The following is a 12,780-nucleotide window of genomic DNA, read 5'->3' as shown; positions in this document are numbered from 1 at the left end:
TTTTATATGTATCGTAATCAGGATTGGTTTACAATATATGAAATAGTCTCTAAATGTGCTGTGTTGATGGGAAATAACACACCTTATAAGTTAGTTGGTATTGGAATAATCAGGATTAAGATGTTTGATGGGATTATAAGGACGCTTGGTGATGTGCGGTATGTCCCAGACCTGAAGAGAAATCTTATTTCCTTGAGTACCCTTGATTCAAACGGTTATTGGTATACTGGTGAAGGTGGAGTCCTGAAGGTTACTAAAGGTGCTCTCATTGTGATGAAGGGACAAAGAAAGTCTGCAACTTTATATGTCTTGCAAGGCTCTACGATTACAGGTGATGCAACTATTTCTACCTCCTCTCTATTAAAAAGTGATGTTACTAAACTTTGTCATATGCTCCTGGGGCATATGAGTGAAAATAGGATGGCTGAACTAAGAAGGAGAGGACTTCTTGATGGGTATAGTATTACCAAACTAGAGTTTTGTGAGCATTGTCTTTTTGGGAAACAAAGGAGAGTCAGATTCACTAAAGGCATCTACTCAACTAAAGGCACACTTGATTACATTCATTATGATCTCTGGGTCCTTCTAGAGGAGGTGAAAATTATTTGTTGACTATTATTGATGACTATTCCAGAAAAGTTTGGGTGTTCTTCCTAAAGCAAAAGAATGATGTGTTGCCTACTTTAAAGGAGTGGAAGATTATGATTGAAAAATAAACAGGGAAGCAGGTAAAAAACCTTCGAAATGATATTAGTTTAGATTTCTATTCTAATTTAATGCTCTATGCAAGTCATAAGGTATTGTGAGGCACTTGACAGTTCGTCATACTCTGCAACAGAATGGTGTGACCGAAGGAATGAATAGGACTATAATGGAGAAGGTGGGTTGTATGCTCTCTAATGCTGGATTACCTAAGTATTTTTGGGCCGAAGCTACTTCCACAACTTGTCTTTTTATTAATCTCTCTCCCTCAGTTGCGATTGATAAAAAAACTTCATAAGAGGTATGGTTTAGTACTCCTACTAGTTATTCTAATTTGAGGATATTTGGATGCCCTACGTATGCTCATGTTAATAATGGGAAGTTGGAGCCTAGATCTATCAAGTGCTTATTTATGGGTTATAAGCGTAGTGTTAAAGGTTATAAGCTTTGGTGTCCAGAAAGTAGAAAGGTTATAATTAACAGGGATGTTATGTTTGATGAAACTGCCATGCTTCGAGCTACTTCCGAATCTAGTGTTTTGCCTCCAGATGAGCTTAGTGACATGAATCAGCAAAAATCATTCACCCATGTTGAATTGCAAAGTAGAGCAGAGTCTACACCATTGCCTATTTCTCAGTCTAGCCAGGAGATACAGAATGGTGCTATTCTTCTTTACCACCAGTGACGCCATACTATTCTATAAAGAAAAGCCTAGAAGAGATATTATACCTCCTCAGAAGTATGCTGAAACTGATTTAGTTGCTTATGCATTTAATTTAGCAGAAGATATTGATTTTGGTGAAGAACCTTCTTCTTACTTAGAGGCAGTTAGTTGTGATGATTTCGACTGATGGATGATTGCTATGTAAGAGGAGATGGAATCACTTCATAAGAATGACACATGGGATTTAGTGAGATTGCCTAAAGATAAGAAAATTGTTCGTTGCAAGTGGGTATTCAAAAAGAAAGAAGGAACATTGGGAGTTGAATATGCTAGGTACAAAGTAAAATTAGTTGCTAAAGGTTACAGTCAGGTTCCAGGTGTTGACTTCATAGATGTGTTTTCTCCAGTTGTAAAGCATAGTTTGATTCGAGCCTTGCTTGGTATTTTGGCCATTCATGATCTTGAACTTGAGTAGTTGGATGTCAAAACTACATTCGTACATGTAGAACATGAGGAGGATAACTATATGCAATAACCAGAGGGTTTTGTAGTCTCAGGAAAGGAGGACTATGCATGTTTGCTGAAAAAGTCTCTTTATGGGTTAAAACAGTCTCCCAGGCAGTGGTATAAGAGGTTTGACTCTTTTATGACCTCTAAAATGTTTTGGAGGAGTAGTTATGATAGTTGTGTCTACTTTAAGGAGGTAAGTGATGGTTCGTTCGTGTATCTTCTCTTGTATATTAATGATATGTTGATTGCAACAATAGTTATGAGAGAGAAAATAAAAGTCAAAGCCAATCTTAGCAAGAAGTTTGAGATGAAGGATCTAGGAGCAACAAAGAAGATTCTTGGTATGGAAATTATGAGGGATAGAGAGAAGTATAAGTTATACTTGAGTCAGAAAAGGTATATTGAGAAAGTGCTTCACAGGTTCAATATGCAAAATGCCAAACCTATAAGTACTCCATTAGCAACTCACTTCAAACTCTCGACCACTTTATCTCCAAAGACAGATGATGAGTGTGACTATATGTCTTGAGTTCCATACTCTAGTGTTGTCGGGTCACTTATGTTTGCGATGGTGTGTTCCTCTTATGCCATCATTGTAGTTATCAAATACATGGCAAATCTTGGCATAGAACATTGGAAAACAGTTTAGTGGATTTTTAGATACTTGTATAGATATGCTGATGTTTGTTTGCAGTTTGGGAGAAATAGAGATAGAGTAATCGGGTATGTTTATTCTAATTTTGTAGGAGATAATAATAAAAGGAGATCCTTTACAGGCTATGTTTTCACCATTGGTGGTTGTGCTATTAGTTGGAAAGCTACCTTATAGACTACAACTGCTTTGTCAACTATTGAGGCAGAGTATATGGCTATTACAGAGCCTTTCAAGGAAGTTATTTAGTTGAAGGGTCTATTTGGTGAACTCAACAAGGACTTACAGATTACTACTGTCTTTTGCGATAGTAAAAGTGCTATCTTCCTTATGAAAGATTAGATGTTTCATGAGAGGACAAAGCACATCGATGTTTGGTATCATTTTATGCATGAAATTATTGCTATTGGTGATATTGTGGTGAGCAAGATTAGTACTCATGATAATCCTACTGATATGATGACCAAGATACTACTAAGTTCCAAGTTTGAGCATTGCTTGGACTTGGTTAGTGTTAGTTGTTAAGATCTGCCCTTAGGGGCTTTTGTGGAAGAGGTGGAGAGTTTGTTTTGAAATGGATTTGAGTTCTGAATTAGAATTCGTGTCAAGGTGGAGATTGTTAGAGTTGTGACCCAAATTTTGTTGATCCAGCATTGAAAGTTTTGTGGTGCGACCCATGTTTGTGATTTTATATGGGGTCTGTGTTGGTAGCGTAGGGATCGAGCTAATAGGCCTGTGGACCTTTATGTTTTTGGGCCTAGAACTTATTTGTATGCACATATTATATAAGTTCATTTAGTGGGTTGTTTTATATATCCATAAAACACTTATTCTCCATATTGTACTCCTCTCCTTTTATTATAGTGAAACGTCCTCTGCCTCTGCCCGTTGTTTTTCTCGCAAGGGTTTCCATGTAAATCTGTGTGTTGTTCTTATTTTCTTTTATTTGTGGTTTGCTTATTCTGTCTAAATCATAAGACACTTCTTGGATGAAAGTTGGTCTCCAGCTAGGTCTGTTTGTTATGGGTTGGAGTCACTTGTGGCTCTCATCACCAGAGAGTGAGATTTTTGAATCTATCTGATATGGCTATTACGGGCGTAATACCCTGTGAACTTGGGAACCTCACATTTCTTATTTCTCTAGACTTGGGAAGCAACAATTTCTATGGAAATTTGCCTCAAGAAATGACACACTTACATCGACTTAAGGTTCTTAATTTAAGTTTCAACAGCTTTAACAATCTGACTATAGTGGTACCTCAAATGATCAAATTCTCTTCAAACTCACTCAATAGTTAGACGATCACACGGAGTTTTAGAAGAAAAGAAATGTTTTCAAGTGCAGAAAAATTCGTACTAAACCTGTGGAAAATGCAGGTTTATATAGCCATCAAGTGCCCCTTCTGAAAAGTGGCAATGGTTCACCGGAAAGGTGTATCCTTTCTGAACAGTCATGTCTATCCATTCGAAAGAGTGTGTCTTTCCCGAACAGCCACAACCATCCCAACAGTCATACCTTTTCCCGAAATAGTGTGTCTTTTACTTGAAGAGTTGTGTCCCTTCCAAGCAACTTTTCATTTTCCATTCACACCAATTGAACCCAACAGTTTGATGGACCAATACATAGTGATATTGGAAGATTGAGTAACTTGCAGTTATTCCATCTAGATATAACCATTTCATTGGTATGTTTTTTTCTTATGAATGATTGTATCTAATTGCTTCAGCATTTTATTTTATTACATAATTTCAGTTATTGGATTAATTGAGATATCTAAGTTTTGTGGTATTAGTCATGGAGAGAAGCCAGATTAATGGTTCTATTCAAATATATTTATCTTCTAAACGTATTTTTTTTCTCTTAAAATCTTAGTGGATTCTACCATGGGAGATTGAACCAACTATTCAAACTCACTAGTAATCCGCTATATGTTTTTCCAGGTGAAATACCCAAAGAGATAAGCAATCTCATTGAGTTGGAGGAACTTGATCTTCAGCGTAATAGTTTTAGTGGTTCACTTCCAATGGAGATCTTCAACATATCAAGGCTGAGAGTGATTTCTCTTTCAAACAATAATCTATCAGGAAGCCTCCCACCAAACATGGGTTCTATCTTACCCAATCTTGAGGAGCTTTATCTGATAAACTTAAACCAATATCGTTGGAACTATTCCTTATTCTACCTCTAATCGTTCAAAACTTACAATTCTTGAGCTTTCAAACAACAAACTCACTGGCTTGATTCCCAACCCACTTGGATATTTGCCTCATCTACAGTCCTAAACTTGGGGAAAAACAATTTAACCAGTGATTCATCATTAAGCTTCCTGACTTCCTTAACCAGTTGTAGAAATTTAACATATCTTTCTCTATATTTGAACCTACTAAATGGCTTGCTTCCAGTCTCTATGGGGAACCTTTCCACATCTCTAATAACATTTTACGCAAACAGTTGAAAGATCAGAGGGCGAATTCCAAATGAAGTTGGGAACTTAAGCAGCTTATTAGACCTTGATCTTTCTGGAAATAACTTAGTTGGATCGATTCCCACCTGAATTGGCAACTTGGAAAACCTTCAGCTCTTTAACTTGAGTAACAACAAATTTACAGTATTTATTAGGGATAACTTTTGTAAATTGCAGCGTTTGGGTGCTATTTACTTCAGTCCAAATCAACTTTCAGGATCTCTTCCGAATTGTTTGGGGAATGTTACTTCCCTTTGAGAGATACATCTGGATTCCAATAAATTGAGTTCCAATGTACCATCAAGCTTATGGAATCTTAAGGATCTAATGGTTCTTGACTTATCGTCAAACAACATGCTTGGTTTATTACCTCCAGAAATTGGAAATCTGAAGGCTGCAACACTAAAAGATTATTGGAGAGAAAAACAGATCTTAACAAAGAAAAGAAAGAGCAGAAAGCATGATAAAGTTTGATTGATATAACTGCCATATTTATACATAAGAACATAACTGAAAAATCTCAATAAAAGGAGTAAAATAAGATACGATTATTTCTAATAATTATGACCTAAAGATAAGCAAAAGTAATAAAGCTGATTTTGCATGATTGTAACCTCATTTAATAAATTTAAATCCTACTTTAAAGCTGTATTTACAGTAGCTGGTACAACTAATCTGCAGCTTTTGAGGCACTAATCTTAACACTCCTCCATGACTCAAAAGCTGTAACACCAAGTCTTTCTCTGAGAAACTTGAATCTTGCTCTAAGTAAAGACTTAGTTTTCAATCTGTTTAGCAGAAATACTGCGGTATTGATAGCTTCAACCCAAAATTTCTTTGGTACCCCTTTCTCATGGAGCAAACACCTTGTCATCTCCATTAGCATCCTATTTTTCCTTTCCACTACTCCATTTAGTTGAGAAGTATAGGGTGCCATTAGATGATGCTCGATTCCTGCTTCATTACAAAAGTTGTTGAACTTTTCTGAAGTATATTCAGTTCCATTATCTATTCTTATCACCTAAATTTTGCAACCACTCTGATTTTCCACAAAAGTCTTAAATTTCCAGAATACATCAACAACCTCATATTTAAAATTCAAAAAACAAATCCAACAATATCTGGAACAATCATCAATAAAGGTAATGTAGTACTTACTACCATTAAAGAGGGTGTTTTCTGAGGTCCGCCTACATCCGTATGAATAATTTGTAGCTTATTCTTTGCCCTCCATGATGAATTCTGAAAAGGAAGCCTTGTTTGCTTCACATACTGACAAGATTCACAAGCAGGAAAATTTTTCTCAAGGCTTGAGAGACCTTCTATGAGTTGATTTTATTTCATGAAGAGTATCACATCATGATGATAATGTCCGATTCTTTTGTGCCATAACTCGGAATCATTTTCCAACCTGACAACTTTTGCTTGCTCCTCGTCCAATAGATTCAAGGAAAACTCCTTCCTCTCATCTTGACCTTGAACATCTCCTTGTTATCAGAATCCTTAATGACATATGCTTTTTCTTCAAAGAACACTTTGAAACCATTTTCAAGTAGCTTTCCAACACTTAATAGGTTTTGATCAAGATCAGGAACAAAGAAAACATCAGTTAAAAGTTTCAAACCTGTAGGACTTTGAATTACAACTATTCCTTTGGCTTTTACATCAAGATATTATCCATTTCCAATTTTAACTTTGGAAATATCAGATATATCTAGATCTTTAAAGAGCTCTTGATCACTGGTCATATGATTTTTACATCCAATATCAATCAACAAATTTTTAGAAGTGCCTTTGCTAGAAAAACAAGTTGCTACAAACAATTGCTCTTCTTCATATTGATTTACAACAACCTTGGCTTCTTCTTGTTGTGGTTTTGACTTGCATACCGTCTCCACATGGCCTAGTTTATCACATTTGTTGCACTTGACATTTGGTCTCCATCAACATTTCTGTTGAGAGTGATTTGTCTTTTTGCAATGAGGGAAGGGTGGATTACTTCCTCCTTGATTGTTGTTATTATTGCCCTGCCATTTCTTTTGGTTATTTTTATTTTCCTTGTATGACTCATTCTATGATTTCGCATGAAAAGCACCTTCAACAGAACGTTATTTCCTCATCATTCTCCTTTGCTTCAATGCGTGCAAAGCATTAACAAGTTTTGCCAAGGTAATGCTTGACAGATTCTTAGAATTCTCTAAAGAAGAGATTGTGGCTTCACATTTCTCAGGAAGTATGACAAGAATTTTTTGAACAATTCTTTTATCAGTAAAATCCTTACCAAACAATCTCACCTTGTTGGCTAAGTCAAGTAGCTGGTCTGCATAATCTTTTATAGTTTCTGATTCTTTCATTCTCTTTATTTCAAATTCCCGAACTAGATTCATCACTAGCATATTCTGCACTCTTTCTTTTCCATGATATTCCTTTTTTGAGATACTCCTAAATTTCTGCAGCGGACTTCATTTGCATAATTCTGGTAAGAATTGAAGGAGATACTGTAGAGAAAAGGCATGCTTTCGCTTTGGCTTTCCTTGTCTTTCTCTCCTTGTGATGTCTCATCTGTTACACTATTGGATTATCTCCAAGAGGAGTTACTTCATATTCCTCTTCTACTGCTTCTCATAGATCCAGTGCTTTAAGATGAACCGTCATTCTAATTGCTCAAGCTTGATAATTCTCACCATTGAAGAAGGGTGGAATTAGAAAGCTTGTTTCAGAATTCATTTTCTATAAACTATTTAAGATAATAGTTTAAAGAATGGTTATATAGAAAGAACTTGTGTTTATGATTCACTCTCTTATCACAGGTCCCTCAAGATGGCAATGCTCTGATACCAATATGTTGGAGGAAAAAAACAGATCTTAACAAAAAAAAAAAAGAAAGAGCAGAAAGCATGATAAATTTTCATTGATCACTACCATATTTATACTTAAGAACATAACTGAAAAAGCTCAATAAAAGGAGTAAAATAAGATACCATTATTTCTAATAATTATGACCTAAAGATAAGCAAAAGTAATAAAGCTGATTTTGCATGGTTGCAGTCTCATTTAATAAATTTAAATCCTACTTTAAAGATGTATTTACAGCGGCTGGTACAACTAATTTGCAACTTTTGAGGCACTAATCTTTACATAGATATGTCAATGAATCAATTCTCAAATGGAATTACTAAAGAAATTGGAGGATTGCAAAATTTAGCGCACCTTTCTTTGAGACACAACAAGTTGCAAGGATCTATACCTGACTCAGTGAGCAACATGGTAGGTTTGAAATTCCTAGAACTTTCTCATAATAGCATATTAGGAACCATTCCTAAGTCTTTGGAGAAACTTCAAAACATGAAGTATTTCAATGTTTCTATCATATGATGAAATACCCTCAGGGGGTCCTTTCAAGAACCTCTCAAGTCAGTTTTTCATCGACAATGAAGCACTGTGTGGTTCTTCAAGATTTAGTGTCCCATCATTCCCAACTTCATCAAAGCACAAATCAAACAGGAAAACATTGCTAGTTCTATATATTTTTCTAGGACTTGCAATTTTATTTGTTCCTATCAATTTGTGTTTGTATGGATAAGGTATAGAAGAGGTAAAAGAGCTCCTCAACAAGCTGATTCATTGTCTACAAAGAAACGAGAAAGAATTTCATACTATGAACAGCTCCAAGCAACATATGATCTTAGTGAGAGTAACTTGATTGGTTCTGGCAGTTTTGGCTCTCTTTACAAAGGCATTCTCAAAAGTGGAACTGCTGTTGCAGTTAAAGTGTTCAATCTACAACTGGATGCAGTATTCAAGAGATGATACGGAATGTGAAGTTTTGCGTAGCCTTCGCCATAGGAATCACGTAAAAGTCATTAATAGTTGTTCCAATCTTGATTTCAAGGCTTTAGTTCTCGAGTATATGCCTAGAGGTAGTCTTGAGAAATATTTGTATTTGCATAACTACTTCCTCGATACCAGAGAGAGACTAAGCATAATGATAGATGTGGCATGTGCTTTGTAATATCTTCACTATTGGTGCTTTCGCCTGTGATCCACTGTGATCTAACGCCTAGTAACGTCTTGCTGGATGAGGATATGGTTGCCCACCTCAGCGACTTTGGCATTTCAAAACTGCATGGTGAAGATCAGGGTGATTTGTACACTAAAACTTTAGCAACATTGGGGTATATTACGCCAGGTACTTCTTTTAGTTTTACTAATTAGTCCTTTCTCTTATCCCACCTAGAAAGTATATTGCATCTTTAAATGAATTGTTTGACTATAGAGTATGGACTGAAAGGACTAGTGTCAACAAAGTGTGACATCTATAGTTATGGGGTCATGTTGTTGGAAACATTTACTAGAAGAAAGTCTAATGAGTTTGAGGGAGCTCTTAGCTTGAAGCAATGGGTGAGTTATTCACTGCCGGATGCAGTAATGGACGTCGTACATACCAACTTGCTAACAACAGGTAAAGGTTTACAGAAGGAGTTAGATGTTGTGGCATCAATTGTGAATGTAGCATTGGATTGTTGTGCTGAATCTCCGGCAAGAAGGACTAACATGAAAGATGTTGTAGGGAAGCTGCAGAAGATCAAGATTCAACTTTTTCCATGTTGAACATCTTTATAATGGTTCTCTTTTATCTTTTAGCACTTGATTTGTGCATGATTTTGTTTTCAAAAATTCTAGCTGGTTGCAATAAATCGAACTGTTTCCTTTTGATATGAATATTGCATAAGGATGGAATTTGAAAATCTTGAAACAGTAGCATTGAGATTGCTAGTTAGCTCCAGTGCTTCTGCACTCTGTTTAATCCCGCCCTGTATCCCCAAAGGCCACCCCCTTTGTGGTAACCTTTCTATCTCACGAGGTAGTACCTCCCCAAAAATCACTTGTTTCGTGTGCAACATTCTGTTTAATGCTGAAAATCAACTCTACAAAAGATACAACTTTACTAGGTTAAATAAATTATTTTTACTTATTAAGTGGACTTCTTAATACAAATACAAAGGTTTTGTTATTAATTGGCAGAAATAAAGCAAACCACAAGTAAAATAATAAACAAGAGCACAGATTTACGTGGAAACCTTTGCGAGAAAAATCACGGGTAGAGGCAGAGGATGTTTCACTATAATGAAAGGAGAATGTGGAGAATGAGTATTTTCTAAATACACAAAATAACCAACTAAATGCACTTATATAATACGTGCATACAAATAATTCCTAGGCCCGATTCCGGAACCTACCACTAACCTCATTGAAAATTATAAATATGGGTCGCACCGCAAAATTTTTTAGGGCCGGTTCAACATAATTCGGGTAACAACTCTAACAATCTCCACCTTGACACGAATTTTAATTCAGAACTCAAATCCATTCCAAGACAAACTTTCCTCCTCTTCCACAAAAGCCCCTAAGGGCACATCTCAACAACTAACACCAACCAAGTCCAAACAATGCTCAAACTTGGCATTTTGTAGTGTCTTGGTCATTATATCAGCATGATTATCATGGGTACTAATCTTGCTTACCACAATATCACCACAAGCAATAATTTCATGCATAAAATGATACCGAACATCAATGTGCTTTGTCCTCGCGTGAAACATCTGATCTTTTGTAAGGAAGATAGCACCCCGACTATTGCAAAAGACTGTAGTAATCTGTAAGTTTTTGGTAAGTTCACCAAATAGACCCTTCAACCAAATGGCTTCCTTGAAAGCCTTTATAATAGCCATGTACTCTGCCTTAGTAGTTGACAAAGAAACCATAGTCTGTAAAGTATATTTCCAACTGATCGCACAACTACCAATAGTGGAAACATAGCCCATAAGGGACCTTCTTTTATTATGGTCTCCTTCTAAAATCATAATCAATATACCCGATTACTCCATACCTATTTCGTCCAAACTGCAAACAAATATTAGCAGATCCATTCAAGTATCTGAAATTCCACTGAATTGCTTTCCAATAGTCTTTGCCAGGATTTGCTATGTATCTGCTAACTGCACTAACAGCATAAGATAAATCTGGTTGGGAACACACTAACGCATACATAAGGGACCCGACGACACGAGTATGGAACTCAAGACGTATAGTCATGCTCATCATCTGTCTTTGGAGATAAAGTGGCCTAGATTTTGAAGTGAGCTGCCAATGGAGTACTAACAAGCTTGACATTTTTGCATATTGAATCTGTGAAGCACTTTTCAATATATCTTTTCTGGCTCAAGTATAACTTACAATTCTTTCTATCCCTCAGAATCTCCATGACAAGAATCTTCTTTGCTGCTCCTAGATCCTTCATATCAAACTGCTTATTGAGCTGGGCTTTGACTTTTATATCTCTCTTATATCCTTTGCTGCAAACAACATATCATAAACATACAAGAGAAGATACACGAATGAACCATCACTTACCTCCTTGAAGTAGACACAACTATTATAGCCGCTCCTCTAAAACATATGAGAGGTCATAAAAGAGTCAAACCTCTTATACCACTGCCTGGGCGACAACTTTAAGCCATAAAGAGACTTTTTCAGTAAGCATACATAGTTCTCCTTTCCTGAGACTACAAAGCCCTCTGGTTGCTGCATATAGTTGTCCTCCTCAATTTCTCCATGTAAGAATGTAGTTTTAACATCCAACTTCTCAAGCTCAAGATTATGCATGGACATAATACCAACAATTCTCGAATCGAACTATGCTTTACAACTAGAGAAAACACATTTAAAGTCAATACGTGGAACCTAAATATAACCTTTAGCAACTAGTCTTGCTTTTGTACTTAGAATCTTTAACTTCCGATGTTTCTTCTTTCTTTTTGAATACCCACTAGTAATGGACAACTTTCTTATCTTTAGGCAATCTCACCAGATCCCATGTGCCATTCTTAAGAAGTGATTCCATCTCTTCCTGCATAGCAATCATCCATCGGCGGAATCATCACAACTAACTGCATCTGAGTAAGAAGAAGGATCTTCGTCAAAATCAATACCTTCTGCTACATTCAATGCATAAGCAACCAAATCAGCTTTAGCATACTTCTGTGAAGGTCTACTATCTCTTCTACACCTGTCTTTAGTAATAGAATATTGTGTCATCACTGGTAGTGAAGAAGAAATATTATCACTCTGTATATCTGGGCTAGACTGAGAAGTAGGCACTGGTGTAGACTATGCTCCAATCTGCAATTCATCGTGGGTGCTTGATTGTTTCTGATTCATGTCACTAAGCTCATCTGGGGGCGAAGTACTAGATTCGAAGGGAGCCCAAAGCATGGCAGTTTTATTAAACACAACATCCCTGCTAATTATAACCTTTCTTCTTTCTGGACACCAAAGCTTATAACCTTTAACACTAGGCTTATAACCCATAAATAAACACTCGATATATCTAGGCTCAAACTTTCCATTATCAATATGAACATTCGCAGGACATCTAAATATCCTCAAATCAGAATAGCTAGCAGGAGTACGAGACAATAACTCTTGTGGAGTCTTTTAATCAATCGCGGCTGAGGGAGAGTGTTTAATAAGAAGACAAGCTATGGAAGCAACTTTGGCCCAAAAAATACTTAGGTAAACCATCATTAGAGAGCATACAATGCACCTTCTCCATTATAGTCCTATTCATTCATTCAATCACACCATTCTTCTGCAGAGTATGACGAACTGTCAAGTGCCCCACAATTCCTTCTGACTTGTACAGAGCATTAAATTCATTAGAACAAAACTCTAAACCATTATCAATATGAAGGCATTTTATCTACTTCCCTGTTTGCTTTTCAATC

The 12,780-nt window shown here is 36.3% G+C and overlaps 1 protein-coding gene across 1 annotated transcript; it reads left to right on the top strand.

The window, feature by feature from the left end:
- Positions 1-1,577: 1,577 nt before the first annotated feature.
- On the top strand, positions 1,578-9,604 carry LOC107869102 (receptor kinase-like protein Xa21). Its single transcript, XM_047403344.1, has 4 exons — positions 1,578-1,699; positions 8,578-8,788; positions 8,963-9,182; positions 9,270-9,604. The coding sequence occupies exons 1-4, from the start codon at positions 1,578-1,580 to the stop codon at positions 9,602-9,604; spliced, it is 888 nt and encodes a 295-aa protein (XP_047259300.1).
- The last annotated feature ends 3,176 nt before the right edge of the window (positions 9,605-12,780 follow it).

The sequence above is a fragment of the Capsicum annuum genome, unplaced genomic scaffold (assembly GCF_002878395.1).
Source record: "Capsicum annuum cultivar UCD-10X-F1 unplaced genomic scaffold, UCD10Xv1.1 ctg3914, whole genome shotgun sequence".
NCBI lineage: Eukaryota > Viridiplantae > Streptophyta > Magnoliopsida > Solanales > Solanaceae > Capsicum > Capsicum annuum.
The sequence above is the reverse complement of the archived record's forward strand: the minus strand, read 5'-3'. Positions and strand labels throughout refer to the sequence as shown.

What these genes read in the sequence shown, in the direction of transcription:
- LOC107869102 (XM_047403344.1), top strand. Translation starts at nt 1,578, where the DNA reads ATGGAATCACTTCATAAGAATGACACATGGGATTTAGTGAGATTGCCT. An exon ending in TTGGGAGTTGAATATGCTAG is followed by an intron (nt 1,700 to 8,577) that starts GTACAAAGTAAA and finishes TGTATGGATAAG; the next exon opens with GTATAGAAGAGGTAAAAGAG. An exon ending in ATTGGGGTATATTACGCCAG is followed by an intron (nt 9,183 to 9,269) that starts GTACTTCTTTTA and finishes GTTTGACTATAG; the next exon opens with AGTATGGACTGAAAGGACTA.